Raw genomic sequence first — 24,356 nt, forward strand, 5'->3', positions numbered from 1 at the left:
CATTGCGATCTGGGAAATATATTCATTTTTACAGCATTAACTATTAATGTTATTGGTAACATCATCCATTTATCAAGATCCTCTTTTATTTCTTTTAATAATGGCAAATAATTTTGTTTATAAAATTTTTTTACATCATTATCAACTCTAATACCTAAATATTTTATCCCATTTATTGACCATCGAAATTGAGTTACTAATCGACATTGATTAATATTTCCTTTGGTAAGGGGTAAAATTTCACTTTTATCCCAATTTACTTTATACCCTGATACTTTCCCATGTTCATTCAATCTAAAAGATAATCTTTGCAAAGATTGCAATGGGTTTGTTAAATAAATCAAAACATCATCAGCAAATAAATTAATCTTACATTCTTCTTGATTAACTCTAAAGCCCCCAATGTCTGAATCTGTTCTAATTAATTCAGCTAATGGTTCCCTTGCCAATACAAATAAAGCAGGTGATAATGGGCAGCCTTATCGAGTTGACCTCGTTAAGCAAAATGGTGTTGAAATCTGACCATTTGTAACTACTTTAGCTTGAGGATTAGTATTTAAGCTTTTAATCCATTGTATAAAAGATTTTCCTAACTCATATTTTACCAATACCTTAAATAAAAAATCCCATTCCAATCTATCAAATGCGTTTTCTGCATCCAAAACAACTGCCACACTCATTTCCTCTCTTTTTTGTGCCAAAAGAAATATACTAAGTAACCGGCTTATATTATCCATTGATTGTCTGTTTTTAATAAAACCTGTTTGATTCATATGTATTAATTTTGGTAAATATTTAGATATTCTGTTAGATAAAATTTTTGCTATTATTTTATAATCTGTATTCAACAAAGAAATAGGCCTATATGATGTTGGCTTTAAAGGATCTCTATCTTTTTTTGGCAAAATAGTTATAATCGCTTTATAAAAAAGATTGTGGGAGTTTATGCATTCTTTCCACTTGATATATTTCTGCCATAAAAGGAGGAATTAATCAATCTTTAAATTTGTTATAAAATTCAGGAGGAAAAACATCTTCTCCTGGGGATTTATTACTCTGAAGTGATCCAAAAGCTTCTTCAACCTCTTTTAATGTAAAGGGCATATCGAATCCTTTCTGCTCTTCCAAATTTAAATTTGGAAGGGTTATTTGTGATAAAAATGTATCTATCTCAGCAATCTTATTTTGTGATTCTGATTGATACAGTATAAAAAAATTTTAAAGTTTCATTAATTTTTAAAGGTTTATATGTAACTTTATTTACACTTGTTCTAATTGCATTTATTGTTTTAGAAGCCAGTTCTGTTTTCAACTGCCAAGCAAGAATCTTATGTGATCTTTCACCTAATTCGTAATATTTCTGTTTAGTTCTCATAATTACTTTTTCTGTACGATATGTCTGAAGTGTATTATATTGTAGTTTTTTATTAACAAGTTGTCTTCGTTTTTCTTTTGTCATATATCTTTGAGATTCTTTTTCTAACTTTATGATATCTTTTTCTAATTGATCTATTTCTGCCAAATATTCCTTCTTAATTTTAGATGTATAACGTAATTTGACCCCTTAAATATGCTTTCATCGCTTCCCATAATACAATTTTATCCTCAACTGAATGTAAATTTGTATAAAAAAATTGAATCTGTTTTTTCATAAAATCACAAAAATCTTGCGTTTTAATAAAATTGAATTAAATCTCCATCTATAGATCGATTTCTCCTTATCCATCATTATCATTGTCATTATCAAGGGGGTATGATCTGACAGTATTCTTGCTTTATATTCCACACTTTTCACTCTATCTTGAATATTTTTGATAATAAAATAATCAATCCTTGAGTAAGTTTTATGTCTATTTGAATAAAATGAATAATCTCTTTCTCTTGGATTATTTTTTCTCCATATATCAATCAGGTTTAAATCTTTCATTAACGATAAAGTTAGTTTTATTACTTTTGATTTTGTAGCAACTTCAGTTGACCTATCCAAAACTGGATCTAAACAAAAATTAAAATCTCCACCTATTAATATTTTATCATGTGCATCAGCCAAGTTCAAAAAAAAATCTTGTATGAATTTTACATCATTTTCATTTGGTGCATAAATGTTCATAAAAGTCCATAATTCTGAAAACATTTGACAATGTATAATCACATATCTCCCCACAGAATCAATTACTACATTTTGTATTTTCATTGGTAAAGATTTATTAACGAAAATTGCAACTCCTCTCGATTTTGAATTAAATGAAGCTGCAATGACATTTCCAACCCAATCTCTCTTTAATTTCTTATGTTCTGTTTCTGTTAAATGTGTTTCTTGTAAAAAAGCCAAATCGCCTTTCATTTTCTTAATATATGTTAAAACTCTTTTTCTTTTCACAGGTCCATTAAGTCCATTAACATTAAAAATTAAAGTATTAAGTAAATTAATCATTCATAATACCTTGGGAACTCTTTAAAATTCTCCATGTTGCTATGACTCTCTCCCCAACCATCCAGGCAAAAAAGAAGAAACATAGAAGAAAGGTAACAAATATATAAGAAAATATCCCAAAATACCTCCCCCCACTAATGTTGCGAATAAAAAGAACACAACATTACCCCCCCCCCATTTTACGGGTCATGGCAATCGCCATGATAGTACACGTGAAACTCGCAGCCATCGATCAGGAGCTCCTCCACCTCGCCCGCAAAAAAAAAAGAAAATAATTAATGTCTCTACTCCTAATTAATACTCAACTATTTTTTTTCCTTATAAATGTTTGTCAAGTCCAACCTTGTTTCAGTCTTCATCATTAGTCCACTTCATTTCTATAATTCTTTACTCCTCTTCGTGGACATCAAGTAATTCTTGTACAAATTTCTCCGCTTTCTGGTAGTCAACGAAAAAGCTTCTTTCTTCGTTATCCAGGAAAATTATCAATTTATAGCCCTTTTCCCATAAAGTTTTTTTCACTGGATTAAATTCCTTCCGCGTCTTCAGAAGATCGTAACTTATGTCTGGATTAAAAAAAAACTCTTTTCCCTTCTATTATCAATGGCCCATTTCTCTTTTTAGCACCTTGAGTAGCTGCCTTCAAGATCAATTCTTTATCTTTATCAAGCAAATTTATCAAGCAAATTTCTTTATCAAGCATTTTATCAAAATTGATCTTGGATTTTGATCTTGCTGAGGTCTTGGTCTTAAAGCTCTGTGTGCTCTTTCAATTTCAATTACTTGGCTTCCTTCTTTCATTGCCAAAATTTTCGGAATCCGTTCTTGAAAGAATTTTATTGGATTTTCTCCCTCTGTACCTTCCATAAGACCAACAATTTTATTATTATTTCGTCTTCAAGCGCATCTATTTTTTCCAACATCCATTTTCTTTTTATTGTCCAGGCAAGATTATTGTCTTCTATCTTATCTATTCTTTCAGTATTTTCTTCCACTTTTACTTCCATTTCTTTAACTTTATTATCCATCTTCTTTTGTTTTTCCACCACATTAACGAGTGTATTCTGCATCCTTCTTATAGCTTTTAATTCATTCATAATATATATCAGAATATCTTTTATGACTCCTTTAATCTCCATTTTCTTTTCCTCTTCTTCTTCCTCTGAATTTCCCAAAGAGTCCGATATAATTCCAGTTTCCCTTCTAGCCGTAGTTGGGATTTGTAGTTTTGTTACTTTTGCTGATATCTTTTCATGCATACTTGTTTCTTCGCGCATGCATTGTTCTTGCCGTTTCTCTTAGAGACCGCCGACATTGCTGCAACTTCCTGTCCCGCATCATCAGAAGTGCCATGCACTTCGCAGGGAGGAGATCCAACTTGAGTCCGAGGCTTCGCCGATACGGTTAGGCCTTTTTCCCCGCCGATTTGCGCAGTCTTCGAAGTAGTAGCTTTCTTCTGTTTCGGTTTAGGAGCCATATCAAAAGATAGTCCTGAGTTATTTATAAATAGTTTCTACTAGATATTTGTTAACTCTTCTTCATTTAAACCTTATTTCATTACTTTTTACGAGGGAGCTGGATTCCGAACGTCTTGATCCTACGTCATCACGCGACGTCCCCAGATCTTATTGAATTTTTGAAGAGGTTACGAGGAAAGTTGACGAGGGTAAAGCAGTGGATGTTGTCTATATGGAGTTCACTAAGGCCTTTGACAAGGTACTACACCGTTGGTTAGTTAGGAAGGTTCAATCGTTAGGTATTAATATTGAAGTAGTAAAATGGATTCAACAGTGGCTGGATGGGAGATGTCAGAAAGTAGTGGTGGATAACTGTTTGTCAGGTTGGAGGCCAGTGACTAGTGGTGTGCCGCAGGGATCTGTACTGGGTCCAGTGTTGTTTGTCATATACATTAATGATCTGGATGATGGGTTGGTAAATTGGATTAGTAAGTATGCTGATGATACTAAGATAGGTGGCGTTGTGGATAATGACGTAGGTTTTCAAAGCTTACAGAGAGATTTAGGCCAGTTAGAAGAGTAGACTGAAAGATGGCAGATGGAGTTTAATACTGATCAGTGTGAGGTGCTACATTTTGGTAGGACTATTCAAAATAAGACAATCATGTTAAATGGTAGGGCATTGAGGACTGCAGTAGAACAGGGTGATCTAGGAATAATGGTGCATAGTTCCCTGAAGGTGGAATCTCGTGGATCGGGTGGTGAAGAAAGCTTCTGGTATGCTGGCATTTATAAATAAGAACATTGAGTATACGACTTGGGGTGTAATATTAAAATTGTACAAGGCATTGCTGAGGCCAAATTTGGAGTATTGTGTACAGTTCTGGTCACCGAATTATAGGAAAGAGGTCAACAAAATAGAGTACAGAGAAGATTTACTAAAATGTTACCTGGGTTTCAGCACCTAAGTTACAGAGAAAGGTTGAACAAGTTAGATCTTTATTCTTTGGAGTGTAGAAGGTTGAATGAGGACTTGATAGAGGTATTTAAAATTATGAGGGGGATAGACAGATTTGACGTGGATAGGCGTGTTTCCATTGAGTGTAGTGGAGATTCAAACAAGAGGACATGAATTGAGAGTTGGGGGTAAAAGTTTAGGGGTAACACGAGGGGGAACTTCTTTACTCGGAGAGTGGTAGCTGTGTGGAACAAGGTTGCAGTGGAAGTGGTAGAGGCAGGTTCAATATTGTCATTTTAAAAAAAAGTTAGATACGAACATGGACAGGAAAGGAATGGGGGGGTTATGGGCTGAGATCAGGTTGGTGGGACTACGTGAGTGTAAGCATTCGACACGGACTAGAAGGGCTGAGATGGCCTGTTTCCGTGCTGTAATCGTTATATGGTTATATGTGAGGTGATGGACATTCAGATGAAGTAGAGCTTGTACAATGAATGGCAAGGCACGGACAAATGCATAGTTCACTGAAAGGCAGGATGGTGAAAAAAAGCGTTTAGCATGCTTGCCTTCATCAGTTATGGTGTAGAGTTTAGGAGCGGGGGATTATTTGCAGTTAAGTAATTTGTTGTTGAGACCACTTTTGGAATATTATCTACAATTTTTTTTACCCTGTTATAGGAAGGACGCTGTCAAGTTGGAGAGGGTGCAGAATGAATTTACAAGGATGCTTTTTGGACTAGAGGGCCTGGGTTACAGAGAGGTTGGCCATGCTGGGCCTTTATTCCTTGGAGAATGAGAGGTGACCTCAGAAGTTTAAAATCATAAGGGGTATTGATAAGGTGGATTGTCATTATTGGAGAGTTGGAGAGCACAAAATGAGAGGTCACAGATGGAGGAGAGGAGGGGAAAAATTGAAAAGTGACCTTGGGGATAACCTCTGTACATGGAGGACGGTGAGTATCCGGAAGAAGCGACCAGAGGAAGTGTTTGAAGTGGGTTCAACTGCAACATTTAACAGGCATTTGGACGAGTACATGGAAGGGAGAGGCTTGGAGAGTTATGGGCCAAACTAGACAACTGGGACTATCAGGGAGGATGCTGTGGTTGGTATGGACCAGTTGAGCCGAAGGGCCTGTTTAGATCGCATTACTCTAGGATTCCATAATTCTAAAGTGACACAAGTTGCATCCCAGTGCAAATAGTTTTACTTGTACACATCGTTCTGCTATCAGTCACTGGCGTCTTTTCAGGCTCCTGGCATCCAAGGTTTTACTCATACACATTGTGGATCATGCTAACTATCTGCACTGTTCTGCTATCAGTTATCTGTGCTTTCTCTGGGCTCCTGGAGTCCAAGGTTCACTGCTCTTCATGAAGCGTAAATTCCTGACATAGGTGAAGCTGGTGCCGTTTTCCTTCAATAGATGTGGGCCTGCGATGGCTTCGCTATCTTGTCACAATTGCTTACTACTGAATATCTGAGTGGAGTTAGCCTTGCCTTTGGAACTAGTTATGCCTTAGTTGCAGCCTTTCATAAAGTGGCTTGACCAATGGATGGCAGGGTGGGTGGGCCACTGCTAATTTAACTTTGAAAACAATTCTCTGGTTAAAATAGAAGCAAAAAGCCAAGGTCCTTAAGTATACTTCACTTTGTTTCTCCTATTGTAGGCATACATAGACCAGGTTGAAATGCCATGAAAATCAGATGTTTTCAGTAGCTATGCTAACACGTTACCTTCCCTGCACTGCCATACATTCAGTTACTAATCAATGGTCAATAATACATCATCTTCCATAGTATCAATAACCTGTGAACTCAACCTGAATGGTGAGCGAGCTGGGTCCTTCCTCTTTAGAGCAAAGTTGGGGGTGGGGAGGTGGGGAGAGGTGCTTTGATAGAGGCTTATAAGCTGGTAAGAGGCATAGGAAGAATGGAGAGCCAACAACATTTTCCCAGGGTAGAAATGACTAATATGAGGGGGCATAATGTTAAGGTGATTAGAGAAAAGTATAGGGGTTTGTCAGAAGTAGTATTTTTTTTAATAAAGAAAATGGTGGCTGTAGGGAATGCACAGCCTGGGTAGTGATAAGGGTAGATGCATCAGTGAGATTTAAGAGGCTTTTAGATAGACTCATGGATGAAAGAAAAATGGACAGCTTTTTGAGAGAGTAGGGATCAATTGATCTTGGAGCAGGTTAAAAGTTCGGTGCAACATTATGGGCCAAAATGTCTGCATTGTGCTATATTGCTCTTTATCTCAGTTCAGTTTAAGCCCCGAAAGGAGTGATGAGACCTGTGAAGCGAGGTGGAATAAACCCTTTGGAATCATATACCTTTAAGGCCCAGAAAGAAACTATGCGATTTTCAGTTTAATGACAGAGATGGTATCCTATAGGTAAATTTGTTTTTCTGCTGGGATGGACTGCTTCGGGTCAATTAAACTTTCAGCAGGGCGTCGGGCCCTGCCTATTCCTTACCTCACCACCATTTTGAGGTCAATATTACAAAGCATTAGTGAACCTCATTATAGCTTAACTTCTCATTCTTCTCAAGCATCATGTAAATGTAAAGTTTTCTCTGAATTAAGCCATATTTTTCTCTACTTCAGGAGAAAGATGGGAGGACATTGGCGATTCTATGAGAAAGTAGTGCTGGGTGTTCTGATTACTCTGGGATTGTTCTTCATGTTCTGGGATAATGACAAACGTCGAGAGACTGATGATGTTGGAGAAACTGTTCATCTCAAAGATCTGCCCAAGGTTGTTACTGCTGATGCAACTAAATCAGTGCTCAAGTCAAAGTGCCACGCGAACAGGACATTGTTGCACCTGCCCTCATTTGATCAACAGAAAGATCACATAAAAAACTTCTTGATGTATAAACACTGTCGAGAATTTAACATGATTCAAAATGTCCCAGACAAATGTGGTGGTCGAGAAGGATCTCAGAATGTCTTCCTGCTCCTGGTGATCAAATCTCACCCTTTCCACCAGGATCGGCGGGAAATGGTAAGGAAGACCTGGGGCAGAGAACGCGAATTCAATGGGATCCTAATTAAGAGAGTCTTTATCTCTGGTTTCTCTCCTGACCAAAAAGAAAGTAGGAAATTGAATCAGCTGTTAGCCATGGAAAACAGAGAACACAGAGATGTCCTACAATGGGATTTCTTGGATACCTTTTTCAACCTCACCCTCAAACAATACAAGTTGCTGCAGTGGGTCAGTGAATTTTGCCCCAGTGCTAAATTCATCTTCAATGGAGATGATGATGTCTTTGCCAACACCGATAACATGGTTGATTACTTGCTAGGCATGAAGGTTCACCAACACCTGTTTGTGGGCCGTCTCATTTATGGGTTTGGGCCCAAACGCCAGAAGTCGAGCAAGTATTATGTGCCAGAAATAGTGACCACCATCAAGTCGTACCCACCATACATTGGTGGAGGGGGCATACTTATGTCTGTGTATACAGCTCATATCATTTACCACATAGCCCAAGACCTTGAACTATACCCCATTGATGATGTATTTTTGGGGATGTGTCTGGCCAAGGCTGGACTAGCCCCACACTCCCATAGCGGATTCAGGACAGCTGGAATCAGTGTTCCTTCAACCCAAGATGACTCTTTCAATCCTTGCTATTACCGTGAGTTAATGCTAGTGCACCGTTTTCAGCCTTTCGAACTGCTACTGATGTGGGCTGCGGTGCATGATGCTAATCTGAAGTGTGTTCATGCTTCCCAGAAGTCTGCATCCACGGAAAGGACCGCATGAGTCATGATAGCATGTAGCAACTGTTGGAATGCAATGCAGTTTGTAAACATGTGTTAATCAGTTGTTTATTCAATGTAAGATGGTTAATTCCTAAATTATATTGGAGGATACATTAATTCATAGGGTTGGTGCCTTTCTACATTCTACAAATGTTTGTAAAGCTGTCAGGTTTCATCACTCAGCCTAATTCTTACTGCACCCATAATGACATTAGAATATTGTCAGGAGCACCGCAATTTAAGTCAATTGTAAAGTTATTCCAAGTGAGCAGTCCTTGTTGCATTGCGTGCAGATAGGTACAGCATGTTCACTTGGGGCATTTGTATAATAAGCCACCAATAAAATTTTTAGTAACAACTATATCTGTGTATTTTTTTCTTGCCGTTTCTTACATGTCCCTTGCAAAATATGAAAGAGACAAATGTGTTTCTTGGACTGGAACTGTGAGAACAACAAAGAATCTAGATCTAGAATTGTCTCAGGGTTGGAGGAATAGATAAACTTATGGTCATCACTTCTGTACTCAAATGTCAGCCTGCATTGTGTCTGTGTAACTACATATCAAATAGAAACACACACGCAGAAGATTGCTTCAACTGGAGTATTCACATTGCAGAGAGGGAAAGAGATCAATGAACATGTGGGGACAACAGATCAATATGCATACATAGACGGCAGTCCATATGTAGTGCGAAGGGGAGTGGCATTAGATTTGGCAGGTGTCTTGTCTAAGACAATGTACTCGGTTGCCAGTGTCATGTTGCTGTCATTGACATGGCCATCACTGAGAGGTAAGTCCGGTAGCTTTGACTAGTGGCCAACCTGGACATCGGAGATCTGGAGAGGAGGGGACTTCAATAAGGCTCATTGTCCGAGGGGCAGCTCACGGCAGTGCAATAGAGCAATCGGTGACCAATCAACTAGTGGCCAATCGGCATTTGGGATTGATTAGTAAGAGCAAATTAAAGGAAGGTTGGACAAACCCAGTGGCCGTCTTCTGAGTAGAAACACAGAAAACCTACAGCACAATATGGGCCCCTCGGCCCACAGAGCTGTGCCGAACATGTCCCTACCTTAGAACTACCTAGGCTTTACCCATAGCCTTCTTTTTCTAAGCTCCATGTAACCATCCAGGAGTCTCTTAACAGACCGTATCGTTTCCGCCTCCACCACCGCCGCCGGCAGCCAATTCCATGCACTCACCTTTCTCTGTGTAAAATAAAAACCTTACCCCTGACATCTCCTCTGTACTTACTTCCAAGCACCGTAAACTATGCCCTCTCATGCTAGCCATTTCAGCCCTGGGGAAAGCCTCTGACTGTCCACATGATCAATGCCTCTCATTATCTTGTACACCTCTATTAGGCGACCTCTCATCCTCCATCGCTCCACGGAGAAGAAGGCCGAGGTCACTCAACCTATTCTCATAAGGCATGCTCCCCAATTCAGACAACATCCTTGTAAATCTCCTCTGCACCCTTTCTATGGTTTCCATGTCCTTCCTGTAGTGAGGCAACTATAACTGAGCACAGAACTCCAAGTGGGATCCGACCAGGGTCCTATATAGCTGCAACATTGCCTCTCAGCTCTTAAACTCAATCCCACAATTGGTGAAGGCCAATGCACTATATGCCATCTTAACCACAGAGTCAACCTGTGTAGCAGCTTTGTGTGTTCTGGGGACTCGGACCCCAAGATCCCTCTGATCCTCCGCACTGTGAAAAGTTTTGCCTTTAATGCCATATTCTGCCATTATAGTGTAGGGACTGCGGTCTGCAGTCAGGTACTCAGGATCACTCAGCATAATGTTGCACGAACATTATTAGCAAAACACTCCGACACAAGACGGGTTTCATTGTGTTACAGACAGAAATGCCAGTTTGGTACTACAAGTAAACTGCATTTCCACATTGGTGGATTGGTGGAGAAGTGTGCTGACACCCCTCGCTATCTGTAAAAACTGTGACGACATGCTGAGGTGTATTCAATATGGACTGTGCCTTTAAAAAGAGAGAGAGTTGGTGTACACCGATTCAGAGAGAGAGAGAGAGAGAGAGCACCGAACCGCTCGTGAGTCTCCATGGTTACGGAAGGGCGGGGCTATATAATGGACAGCTGGCGCTCAGCATGTTTGGGATGTATACAAGGTCAGCTGGCTTTTCAGACAGACACACAGACACACGGAAGACACGGACAGAAATACAGAAGAAATAGACACTGGATGAGCTTTCAGTGCCCACGAAAGGGTGGGTTTTGATCGCAGTGTGGGGAAGGGGGGACCGGTGGGAGGCTATCGGTGTGTTTAACCTTTGATAGCTTTACTGCGTGAATGCGGTACTCTTTTGTGTGACCACAAAACTTTAACAGGACTTCGGAAGGCAACGGAGAGATCGACGACATCAGCTTACTTGGAAAACAAATCACCACTCTCTCTCTCTCTCCTCAATTCTACTCAACTTCATATCACAAACTGAACTGACGTCATTCCTATACCATCGTAAGATTGTATCATTTACCATCTAAGCTGAAGAAGTTTGGGATTTTATATTTACAAACTTACATTTGCATAAACTCTGCTAACCTGTTTGATTTATCAGGTTTTATATTACGAGATTACGTAGATACTATTGAACAGTGTTTTATTTGTAACAATACCAGACTCCAGGTGTGTTCCATTTATGCTGGTTCTTTTAACCCGTTACGGGGTACGTAACAAAACCGTTCCAAACCTATATCACACCGGATTTCTGTAAACCCCTTCGACCCCTACAGCTCTCTTCATCTCTGCAAAACCTCCATCATCCACCCCTGTGCATACAGACGACAGCAGACCCGAGAAAGATACCGTCGTGTCAGATTGCATGGCTCTTAAAACATTATTGGCCAAAAGAAACTACAGACTGATCAAGGACAGGGAAGCAGACAAACCAGTTTTCCCTGTTTTCCTCCATTTTGTGGGCTATGAACTGATTCTTGCACTGGAATAATTTAATCAGCGGAACTGAATGTGGACACAGGGAGCTTCAGGTAATGATCTGCTAAACCTGTGACCATTCTCAAACAAGTCGCCAATTGTTATGTGAAGGGCGTGGACTCTGAACTGATTCTTGACTCTGGGACAATCTAATCAGAGCAATAAACCTGAGACCATGCTCAGAAGAGTAGCTACTTGTTAAGACAAGTGTTTTCAGTCCATTTTTCCAGCTGGTCCAGATTCCGTTTCATGCTCCGGTACTCTTCATCACTGTCGACTACACCCGCAATGTTGCTGTCAGCGACAGTGTGTAAGTCTACGTGGTTTTAGTAGAAGTAATAAAAGAAACTTGTTGGTAAATACAGATTCTCTGTATCTCATTGATCATTGTTACAAGGGATGATTCGTGTCACAGCGGCGTCCATCATTAACATTGCCCACTAACAGGACGTGCCCTCTACACAGTGTTACCATCGGGAAGGAGATACAGAAGCCTGAAAGCTCAGGCTCAGCGATTCAGGATCAGTGTTTCCCCGCTGCCACCTGTCTCTCAGTTTTGTTTTCTCTATATTTATTTATCCTGTATTTCATTGTACTGTTACCGTAAAGTTAACAATTTCGCGACGTATGTCTGTGATATTAAATCTGTTCTGATTCTTTAAATGTACCTTTGAAACCTTTGATTCTGATTCAGATGCGGGGGGGTGGGAGTGTTAGATCGAACTTAAATTAGTTGAAAGCTTAATGGGAAAGCCTAAAGCACTGGGAAACAGTAAACATTTAGCAAACAGCTCGCTGTCCAAGTGACGAGACCTCAGTGGTGGCGGGATATTCATTAGTCTCGCAACCCGGGGGAAGAAGTTATTACCCGGCATTCCTAGTACTGATATGCATGCACCTTCATCCTGACCGCCGTGTGTCAAAGAGATCATAGGATGGGTGGTAGGGATTCTCAACAATGCTTTGGCCCCTTCGTCTGCAACGTTCCTGGAAAATGTCACAATCAGGGCCAAGTGGGACCCCGATCACCCTGTCGGCGGGTTTTACTCTCCCCTCTATTGTCCTGTGGTTCGATACCTTGCAGCTTCCGTACCATACAAAGATGGCGCCGGACATGACACTCTCCATGGTGCTCCAGTAGACGCTGCAGTGGCTCTTTGACCAGTGTGGAGGTGTTGTGGGTCCAGGTCCGATCGTTTGTTATGTACACACCAAAGAACTTCGTCCTCTTCACCCTCTCCAGAGCAGAACCATTGATGATCAATGGAAAGTGGTCGATTTCTGCCTTCTTGTTTCCCCATCATCGCTTCACTTTCTCTTCTCCACGCTGACACTGGTGCTGCTGTTCTGCACCATTTAACAATCCTCTCAATCTCCTCTCCGTGTGCTGAATCACCATTGCTGCTGATGGTACCGACCACTGTAATATCATCACAGAACCTGATGATGTTTTTTGAGCTGAATCTGGCAGTGCAGACGTCAGACAGCAGTTTGGTTAGCGGCGGACTGAGTACACCGTTTGGATAACGGAGGATGAGAAGTGACGTGATAGAGGTGTACAGGATATCGAGAGGTACTGATCGTGTGGATAGTCAGAGGCTTTTCCTCCCAGGGCTAAAATATCTAGCACGAGAGGGCATAGTTTTGACGTGCTTGGAGATGTCAGCGGTATGTTTCTTTACACAGAGAGTGGTGAGTGAGTGGAAGGGGCTACCGGCTGCGGTGGTGTAAGCGGAAACGATAGGATCTTTTAACTCCAGAATGGTTACATGGAGCTTAGAAACATAGAGGGCTATGGGTAAAGCCTATGTAATTCTAAGGTAGGAACGTGTTCGGCACAGATTTGTGGGCCGAAGGGCCTGTATTTTGCTGTCAGTTTTGTGTGTTTCTATGTTTCTACAACCCTGGGGGGGAGTGCTGGGGTGGAGTGGTGACCTCTGTTACCTGGGACGTATTGCCCCTTTGCACCTGCCTGGGTAAATTGTCCGGCTCTGCGGGTTTGCGTGGATTTCCCCTGGGTAGCGTCCTCCTCCCCTCGGCTCCGGCCAGACTGAGTGTCTGTTCCTCTGGAAGAGCGGAGGCTTCTCCTCAGCGGCACGACATTCAATTGCTTAAATTGTGCACAGGAAGCATTCAGCCTGTGAGTAATGGAGGCGTAGCACGTATTGTCGTGTGAGCCCACTTGTAACCGGTTCTGGTGTGTGTACTCGCCACAGGCTCCTCGTGTCCCAGGAGTCATAAAGGTGTCTGTGCATTTTCTGTGCGGACTTCCGCATCTCCCCCCTCGCCCCCCCCCCCCCCCCCGTTGCACGCTATCCGCTCCCTTGCTTTCTGCAGGTTTGTGACGTGGGATCATGAATGGATCAGGACAGACAGATGTGAGGAGAACAGAACTAGCAGGAACAGAGAAACAAAACATGCCGACAATTTACCTGAGTAGAGGAGACAAGAACAAACAGAGTAGTTGTTGGAAATATCGAAGGGTTGCAGGAATTTGAAAATCACGGATGTCCGGATGATTCTAAAAAGAGACACAGGTCAGATTTAATCATTGCTTGCTGGGGATTACAGTCTCAATGATACACTCCCACCGGCGCTCCACTCTGCCTGGGGGCACCGAAACAACCCCACACAAACAGCAAGAGCACCTCAGACTGCTATTCCCGATGGAACTCGGCGTTTAACACCATCATCCGCTCAGTACGAATCAACATGCTTCAGACGGGCTCCGCTCCTCTCTCCGCAACCGGATCCGCAGTTCCCTCGGCGGGAGTTCACACTCGATGCAGATCAGTAAAAACTACTTCTTGCTCGCTGAGAGTTAACTCAGGCACACCTGCAGGATGTGTGCTCACTCGACTGTTGTACAATCTGTCATGTTTGTATATCTAAACTTAGCTACAAGATCTGTGATATATTCGCATGTTCTTAAGAAAGTTTTAGTATTAGAATCTCAGCTGACGGTGGAAATTGCAAAATTTTGCGAAATTTCACGGACGTACATGTATGTGTAAGTCACGTGAGCCCCTTCCCCGCTCCCATTTTACCGCAGATCTGCCTTGTTTCCGAGGCTCCGCCCCGGGCTCTGATGACATAAATTACAGTCCGGACTTTCCTTCAGTTCTGTGTTGAAGCGGGTCGGCGGCGGCGGCGGATCGTCTGTAGGGTCCGGATTCGGAGACGACCATCACCCCCAGAGTCGGGAATCCGGAGGAGGGCTCACTGTCCGGGCGTGAAAACAAGTTCTCATCGGTGAGTACTGAGGCCGGTCCCGAGTGTGGACCTCTGATGTAGGGTAATGCATCCAGTTAACTTTCCCGATCTGGCGGCCTCTCTGCGCTTGCTGGACAGAACCTGCCGGGGTCGGTCTGTGTTGTGGGACCTTCACAACAAACCGACTGAGATGAGCCGCCGCTCAGCCCCTCTTGCCCTGGTCCTAGGAGCGTGATGGGGTGGTGATACCGAGACTGCACTCATGCATTGAGGTTTATCCCGGGAAATTTACCTTCATCACCCGGCCCCACATCGGGTCCAAACTTCAACTGGATCGATAGCCGGTGTCTACAATTGTTTTACATCATTCCAGGGCGCGGGACGCGGCCCTTCCAGCTGTTGTGTTTTTGCAGACAGAGAAGGTTAAACCGAGTAATCGCACCTTCGGGACACTGCTCCATCTGTCTGAGTAGATCCATCTTTCGCCCATTCAGACAAGGCAGTGAGATCCAGATCTCTCACGGCCTCTCGTTTTGGGTGGCCATCGTTGTGTTTATCTTTGTTGAATCCATGCCACTGTTCCGACTTGCTGAAGCGCAGCCAATGATTCCGGTTTTATAACCCCAATAAATGCAAGAAATAAGCCTTTTCCTGTGATCTGGGTTTCTCAAACTTGTACAGCACATTACAACAGCACATTGAGGTGATAACATATTGTTACAAATCCTTATGGTTACAGAGAGAGTGCAGTGTATATCGAGTTAGACTGGGAGATCAAGAGTCCAACTTATCACGCGGGGAACATTCAATGTGCTTACAACAGCAGCCTGGAAGGTTTCCAGGAGCCTGGTGCTCTGTGTTTTCAATGTTATTTTAAATCTTCGACCCGGCTGAGAAGAGAGAATAGCGAGGGTTATGAGGATCTTTGATGTTGCCTGCTTTACTGATGCAATGGGAAGTGCAGTCACAGTCCAGGGAGGGGAGTCTGGTTTCTGTCATGTCCTCAGCTGTGCCCACAGTTTTCTGCAGTTCCTTGCAGTCAAGGGTAGAGCGGTAGACTTATGAAGGCGTTATGTATCCGGATGGGATACTTTCTGTGGCGCTTTGATAAGGTTTGGGGTGGGGCAATGTGCCTAAGCCAAAGTTATTGTTGTTTGATCTAGGCTTGTCATTTTAGAATCTTTTTCTAACGTTTTGTTCAGTGCCCGTGTATTGCTGAATGACCACCAGTGACTGTCCTTGATCCCTCACCCACATGGTTCCATCTCCTCATTCACTCACATCTTGTGCAACCTCTCTCCAGCCAGTGTGTACCCACCTCAATGATGTACAGTACATCAGTAAAGTTTCCTGTAACATTTGACATCATTGTGAGTTTTCCAGGAATCGTTTTTTTGTTTTTGTTAGTTAGAACTACCACAGGTTTAGTTGAATGCAGCACCTGGTGAGGTAAGAGTTACAAGCTACGAGCCCAGGGTATGGCGGGAAAGATTCCAGCATGTATAGAGCAGTAGTTGGTGATGGAATGTATACCTGCTTGTATACATTTTTTTATAACAGTGCACTTGATTGTATCCGCGAAAATTTGGTAAAATGAGGGGGAACTTCGATGAGACATAAAGTATGCCGCGGAGTTTGACAGTTGACAGTTTGATAGTTCCTGTTGTGTGAGGGTCTGAAACCAAGCACCGCCAGCTGAAGACAGCCGAGATGTTTTTCTCTCTCCCTCTCTGGGTCTAGTGTGTCATGGGAATGATCGTCCTCAATATTCAGCAGAAGGAGAGTCTTTCAGTTAATATTGCAATCCTGCAGTGTAGTGATACACAAATGAGTGAGATTTTACAGGTGAGATGCAGGAGTGATGAGCCGAGATCACAGTCAGATCTGCGTTGGTCACAGTGAATACGGGATGCCAATTAAATTAAATATCCGCGGATACAATCCAGTGCATTGTTATTTTTTTAAAAAAAACTGTACTGTATATAAGCAGGTCTCCCCTGTTGTCAAGATCACAACAGATTCCTCATAGAGAAACTTGCAGGGGCAGATATCTGTCTGGTAAACCTTCCTCTGGTTTCCCACCTACCCACTCTTAACTGACAGAAGGGAAACAACACTGCAGACGGTGATCCACAACAGATCTCACCAACCAACTATATAATGGAACAATTAACTCCTTACACCGCCTTCCCCCACGACCACCCCCCGCCCCGGCTGTAATCTCCAATGTGGGTGGTTCCATACTTTTGACCACCAACCGAAATGCCGTCTAGGATGGACAGATAGTATCAATCCCGCCAGTGAAGGAATAAACAAAGCGAATCCTCAGTTCCCTCGGTCGGGGATCGGTAAAGCCCCGAGTGTGGGCGGATCGGCTTCCTGTTACTGCAAGCAGTAGCCCGGGGACAGTTCCGAGATGCGGGAAGCTCGCACCTCCCGAGCCTTTGCTGATGATTCGGAGCTGGGTTGAAAGTGCGGCGATTCCAATAGCACTATCAGCTGCCCCGGTTCCCTGCGGGACCTGCACAGGAAGTCGATGCGTTCAATTAGATGAAGGGAATTATTAATTCACTTAAAAGCGATTCGCAACAGTTCTAATGTCGATCAACGTTATCAATTCCATTCATGTTCATAAAAGTGTCTGACTGCCTTAGTGATGTTTATATTTCAGTATATAGAGCTTCTTACCGTGTACCGCGGCTCCAGGTTCTGTTGCCACCCTGTCCCAGTGAGGCTGTGTTACGGGTTCTGTAAGTAATGAACACACGCTGGTTAATGCTCAGTCAGCTCCTGGTGGTAATTATTAACTAAACCCACAGCGTTACCAGCGGGTCACTCCGTGACCTGTTCCTTAGCACAGGGTACGTTCTGTCTCCAAACAAACATCACCATGGAGATGAAATGTGATCTCAGTGATTTTGAGAGTGGAATGTTTGTCGGTGCCAGAGGATGCAGTTTGAATATCGCAGGAACTGCTGAACTCCTGGGATTGTCAAGTTTCACAGTCTCAGTTTATGGAGAATGATGCTGTGATTAAAATCAGGTAGCGGCAATTCTGAGAGATAAAAATCGTCTTGGTAATGAGAGCGATCGGTGGTTAAAGGCGGACTGATTCAATCTGCCAGGAAGACGATAGTAACTCAAATAATCACGAACTACTGCACTGTGCAGAGAGGTATCACTGGACGCGAAACATGTCGAACATTGGACTAAATGGGCAACGGCAGTAGAAGACCACGGACATACAATCAGTGGCCCTATTAATAGGTACCGGAGGAGCATAACACAGTGCACATCGACATTTGTTATCAACAATGAGATTTAACTCATAAAGTTTAATTTTCAATATCACTGACACATACTTGTTGTCTTTGCTAAAATAGCACACTCACTCCTGCAAAAAAAATCAGAGGGATCCGCAAAACCACACAATGTTAAAATCAGTATTGAAATGGTAGAAATGTCATAAGGGGACATGGAATGGACCCAAATGCAGGACGCAGGCACTGAAGTACTAGGGGCAGGACAGGGACAACTAAAGGATAGAACAAGGTGGAGTGACCATGGCGGGAGGAACGTGGCATTCAAAGGTGCTCCAGGGGTTCAGAGATAGTTCAGGCAAAGCAGGGTCTTGGAGTTCATGGCAAGGCAGGGTCCTCCGCCAGGTAACGGCAATCTGGCCTGACTTACCTGACGGAGGCGAGGGGTAGGAAAGGGGCAGAGACCTTCGGACTCCTTGGCACTTCCGCCTCCCAGGCGTGAACACAGAGGCCTGGGCAAGACGCGGTAAAACTGGGCAGGTGCGGGGTACCACCCGTCGGGAGCGAGGGGTAGGAAACAGGCAGAGTCCTCCGCCAGGTAACGGCAATCTGGCCTGACCTGACCGACGGGGGCGAGGGGTAGGAAAAGGGGCAGAACCCTCCGCCAGGTAACGGCAATCCGGCCTGACCCCGACGAGGGGTGGGAGGGGTAGGAAAAGGGGCAGAGCCCTCCGCCAGGTAACGGCAATCTGGCCTGACCTACCCGACGGAGGCAAGGGATAGGAAGGGGACTAAGTCCAGGATGACTCCGAGACTGACTCACAGAAGTAGTTGATTATCGGTGGGTACTCCAAGACAGGGCGAACAGGAACGAAGATCGGCCGAACAGCCCCAGCAGGACAAACATGGCGCACGGGTCTGCACAGGGAAAACAGGACGATCAGCGCAACACAGGACGAGGAAGTCAATACGGGATGGACAGTCGGACAGCGCGACAGCGCCAGCTGGGCAAACCGGACGGAACCGCGGGACCAGCGCCTACCAGGGAAGCAGGACAAAACAGGTTCAGAGCAGGACGACCCCCATCTAAACTCTCCCTCTCGCTCTGTCTTGTTTTACGCCGGTTGGCACCCAACTTAATGGTGCATTGCCGCCTCCTTCTGTTCCAGAGTATGCGATTGACTCCCATTCTAAAGCCCTTCACCCAATCGCACACATACACATACCCTAACTTTATCCTCCCCATCCTAGTACCCTATTTCTGTTTATCCATCATATCCTATAAAAAACCCTGTACCCCTTAAGCTAAATATACCCTGACCTATGTTCTCTCACCCATGCCCAGCACCACTTTAATGTGAATTCCTGCACCCCCAATTCACTTAGATTAATTCTCATCATCTCTCTCTGTATCCCACCCCAACTAGACTCAGTCTCACAGCCCCTTATATCCACCGACCAGCCGATGGGCAGCAGGTGCGCCTCCTTGAGTCCAAACAAGCCACAATGATCCACAGGTGTGACTTATTGACTCAAAGGGTGAAAGGAAGGACGGCTACAAGACCCGGAGTCCGGAGTCCGCGGTCCAGGTCAAGACCAGGAATGGGGGCCCCGGACCATAAGAAGAAACACTAGAAAACCTGCCGTCACAAATGGGCGTATTAACTCATCATAACGTCGCCCACCCAGTACAGTCTCTGTGTTTACTCTGTGCTGAGCTCCTGATTCTGTTAGCAGCGAATCCGAGCACCGGAATTCCGTGGGACCAAACAGTAAGTGAACACAATCAGAGTAATGTTCAGTTGACAACACACACATAAGCCTGCACTCACACTCATCAGCCCGTAACTCCAGACCCTGCTCCACAGCGCAGGAACTGAACGACACAAAAACTCCTTCGAGCCAATGGTTCTGATGTGCTGTTCGATCCAGGCTTAATTTTGTACCTCTGTACACGGTGACAATGATTACATACAGTATCTCACGACAAATCGATCTGCTCCAGGGAGCAACCGCGACCCGCATTCTGGTTCAGATCGGGTGGTGCCATCGCATGAAATTATTTTTTACTTTGGGACCAATTTACTGTCAGACTATAAACTTCAGTGACAGCTGAGGGCAGAAATCGCTGTGGGCTTATAGGAAAGACACAGTAGCAGGATGGGACATGTGAACTCTGGTGAAAAGTTATGATTTTGGAATAATCTTTTCTTTTGAACACAGGACATTCCCTTTCGCCGGATTTAACTCCACACTGCAATCTTAAATATTTGTCCACAATTGGGCCATTACAATGAAGGACAACAACTATGTGGAGATTACAAACTGGACATAACCACGTCCAAAAGAGTACAACATATTTCACCATCAGATTCGTGTTGACTTATTGGAAATAAATAACCTTATCAATCAGATGACTTTCCTGACTAACGGGTCTATTCACGTTACTCCCGTCGGTGTGTTACTCCGCTATCACCTTTACTTTACAAATACCTGAGCTGTTTAAAGAAGAGGAAGTACTGGCTCTATTAAGGGTTATACAAGTAGATAAGTCTCCGGGAACTGACAGGATATTCGTTAGGACCTTAAGGGAAGTTAGTGTAGAAATAGCAGGGGCTCTGACAGAAATATTTCAAATATCATTAGAATAGGTGGTGGTGCCGGAGGATTGGCGTATATCTCATGTGGTTCCATTGTTGAAAAAAGGTTCTAAGAGTAAACCTAGAAATTATAGGCCTATAATTGTAACGTCAGTGGTGGGTAAATTAATGGAAAGTAATCTTAGATATGGTATATACAATTATGTGGATAGACAGGGTCTGATTAGGAGCAGTCAACATGGACTTGTGCCTGGAAGCTCATGTTTGACAGAACATTGAATTTTTTGAAGAGGTTAAAGGGAATGTTGACGAGGGTAAAGCAGTGGATGTTGTCTATATGGACCTCAGTGAGGCCTTTGACAAGGTTCCACACGGAAGGTTAGTTAGGAAGGTTCAATCGTCAGGTATTAATATTGAATAGTAAAATGGATTCAACAGTGGCTAGATGGGAGATGCCAGAGTGTAGTGGTGGATAACTGTCAGGGTGGAGGCCGGTGACTAGTGGTGTGCCTCAGGGATCTGTACTTGGTCCAATATTGCTTGTCATATGCATCAATGATCTGGATGATGGGGTGGTAAATTGGATTAGTAAGCATGCAGATGATACGAAGGTAGGTGGCGTAGTGGATAATGAAGTAATGAAGTAGATTTTCAAAGCTTACAGAGAGATTTAGGCCAGTTAGAAGAGTGGGCTGAACGATGGCAGATGGAGTTTAATGCTGATAAGTGTGAGGTGCTACTTTTTGGTAGGACTAATCAAAATAGAACATACATGGTAAATGGTAGGGCATTGAAGAATGCAGTAGAACAGTGTGATCTAGGAATAATGGCGCATAGTTCTCTGACGGTGGAATCTCGTGGATATGGTGGTGAACAAAGCTTTTGGTTTGCTGGCCTTTATAAATCAGAGCATTGAGTATAGGAATTGGGATGTAATGTTTAAATTGTACAAGATATTGTTGAGGCCAAATTTGGAATACCGTGTACTTTTCTGGTCACCGAATTTTAGGGAAGTTGTCAACAAAATAGAGAGGGTACAGATGAGATTTATTAGAATGTTCCCTGGGTTTCAGCTCCTAAGTTACAGAGAAAAGTTGAACAAGTTAGATTTTTATTCTTTGGAGCTTAGAAGCTTGAGTGGGGACTTAATTGAGGTATTTAAAATTACGAGGGGGATAGATAGGGTTGACGTGGATAGGCTTTTTCCATTGAGAGTATGGGAGATTCAAGGTAAAGGACATGAGTTCAGAGTTAGCGGGTAAAAGCTTAATGGTAACAGGAGGGGGAACTTCTTTACTCGGAGAGTTGTAGCTGTGTGGAACAAGGTTCCAGTAGAAGTGGTAGAGACAGGTACAACATTATCATTTAAAGTAAAATTGGATAGGTATATGGGCAGGAAAGGAATGGAGGGTTGTGGGCTGAGTGCGGGCCCGTGGGACTAGGTGAGAGCAAGCATTCGACACGGAGTAGAAGGGCTGAGATGGCCTGTTTCCGTGCTGTAATTGTTATATGGTGATATGTGGGATGACAGACATTCAAATGGAGTAGGATTTGTACAGTGAATGGCAAGGCACGGACAAATGCATAGTTCACTGAAAAGCAAGATGGTGAAAAAAAGCGTTTAGCATGCTAGCCTTCATCAGTTATGGTGTAGAGTTAGGGGCGGGGCATTATTTGCAGTTACATAAGTTTTTGTTGAGACCACTTTTGAAATATTATCTTCAATTTTGGTTACCCTGTTATAGGAAAGACGCTGCCAAGTTGGAGAGGGTGCAGAAGGGATTTACGAGGATGTTTTTTGGACTAGAGGGCGTGAGTTACAGAGAGGCTGGCCATGCTGGACCTTTATTCCTTGGAGAATGAGAGGTGACCTCAGAAGTCTAAAATCATAAGGGGTATTGATAAGGTGGATTATCATTATTGGAAAGTTGGAGAGTCCAACATGAGAGGTCACAGATAGAAGAGAAGAGGGGAAAAATTGAAAACAGACCTTGGTGATAACTTCTGCACACAGAGGACAGTGAGTACCCGGAAGTAGCTACCAGTGGAAGTGGTTGAAGTGGGTTCAACTGCAACATTTAACAGGCATTTGGTCAGGTACATGGAAGGGAGAGGCTTGGAGAGTTGTGGGCCAAACTAGACAACTGGGACTAGCAGGGAGGATGCTGTGGTTGGTATGGACCAGTTGGGCCGAAGGGCCTGTTTAGATCGCATTACTCTAGGATTCCATAATTCTAAAGTGAAACAAGTTGCATCCCAGTGCAAATAGTTTTACTTGTACACATCGTTCTGCTATCAGTCACTGGCGTCTTTTCAGGGCTCCTGTCATCCAAGGTTTTACTCATACACATTGTGGATCATGCTAACTATCTGCCCTGTTCTGCTATCAGTTATCTGTGCTTTCTCTGGGCTCCTGGAGTCCAAGGTTCACTGCTCTTCATGAAGCGTAAATTCCTGCCATCGGTGATGCTGGTGCCATTTTCCTTCAATAGATGTGGGCTTGCGATGGCTTCTCTGTCTTGTCACAATTGCTTACTACTGAATATCTGAGTGGAATTAGCCTTGCCTTTGGAACTAGTTATGCCTTAGTTGCAGCCTTTCATAAAGTGGCTTGATCAATGGATGGCAGGGTGGGTGGGCCACTGCTAATTTAACTTTGAAAACAATTCTCTGGTTAAAATAGAAGCAAAAAGCCAAGGTCCTTGAGTATACTTCACTTTGTTTCTCCTATTGTAGGCATACATAGACCAGGTTGAAATGCCATGAAAATCAGATGTTTTCAGTAGCTATGCTAACACGTTACCTTCCCTGCACTGCCATATATTCAGTTACTAATCAATGGTCAATAATACATCATCTTCCATAGTATCAGTAACCTGTGAACTCAACCTGAATGGTGAGCGAGCTGGGACCTTCCTCTTTAGAGCAAAGGTGGGGGTGGGGAGGTGGGGAGAGGTGATTTGATAGAGGCGTATAAGCTGGTAAGAGGCTTAGGAAGAATGGAGAGCCAACAACATTTTCCCAGGGTAGAAATGACTAATATGAGGGGGCATAATGTTAAGGTGATTAGAGAAAAGTATAGGGGTTTGTCAGAAGTAGTATTTTTAAAAAAAAAAAGAAAATGGTGGCTGTATGGAATGCACAGCCTGGGTAGTGATAAGGGTAGATGCATCAGTGAGATTTAAGAGGCTTTTAGATAGACACATGGATGAAAGAAAAATGGACAGCTATTTGAGAGAGTAGGAATCAATTGATCTTGGAGCAGGTTAAAAGTTCGGTGCAACATCATGGGCCAAAATGTCTGCATTGTGCTATATTGCTCTTTGTCTCAGTTCAGTTTAAGCCCCGAGAGGAGTGATGAGACCTGTGAAGCGAGGTGGAATAAACCCTTTGAAATCATATACCTTTAAGGCCCAGAAAGAAACTATGCGATTTTCAGTTTAATGACAGAGTTGGTATCCTATAGGTAAATTTGTCTTTCTGCTGGAATGGACTGCTTCAGGTCAATTAAACTTTCAGCAGGGCGTCGGGCCCTGCCTATTCCTTACCTCACCACCATTTTGAGGTCAATATTACAAAGCATTAGTGAACCTCATTATAGCTTAACTTCTCATTCTTCTCAAGCATCATGTAAATGTAAAGTTTTCTCTGAATTAATCCATATTTTTCTCTACTTCAGGTGAAAG

At 43.2% G+C, this 24,356-nt stretch overlaps 1 protein-coding gene across 1 annotated transcript in view; it reads left to right on the forward strand.

Moving 5' to 3' along the window:
• The window catches only part of LOC140723051 (UDP-GlcNAc:betaGal beta-1,3-N-acetylglucosaminyltransferase 7-like), a 51,013-nt gene extending 42,390 nt beyond the window's left edge, over nucleotides 1-8,623 (forward strand). The window contains exon 5 of the mRNA XM_073037668.1: nucleotides 7,459-8,623. Coding sequence (XP_072893769.1) covers nucleotides 7,459-8,623 — 1,165 coding nt within the window. The remainder of the gene's footprint in view (nucleotides 1-7,458) is intronic.
• The last annotated feature ends 15,733 nt before the right edge of the window (nucleotides 8,624-24,356 follow it).

Source organism: Hemitrygon akajei, unplaced genomic scaffold (genome assembly GCF_048418815.1).
Source record: "Hemitrygon akajei unplaced genomic scaffold, sHemAka1.3 Scf000099, whole genome shotgun sequence".
In the NCBI taxonomy this organism is placed as follows: domain Eukaryota; kingdom Metazoa; phylum Chordata; class Chondrichthyes; order Myliobatiformes; family Dasyatidae; genus Hemitrygon; species Hemitrygon akajei.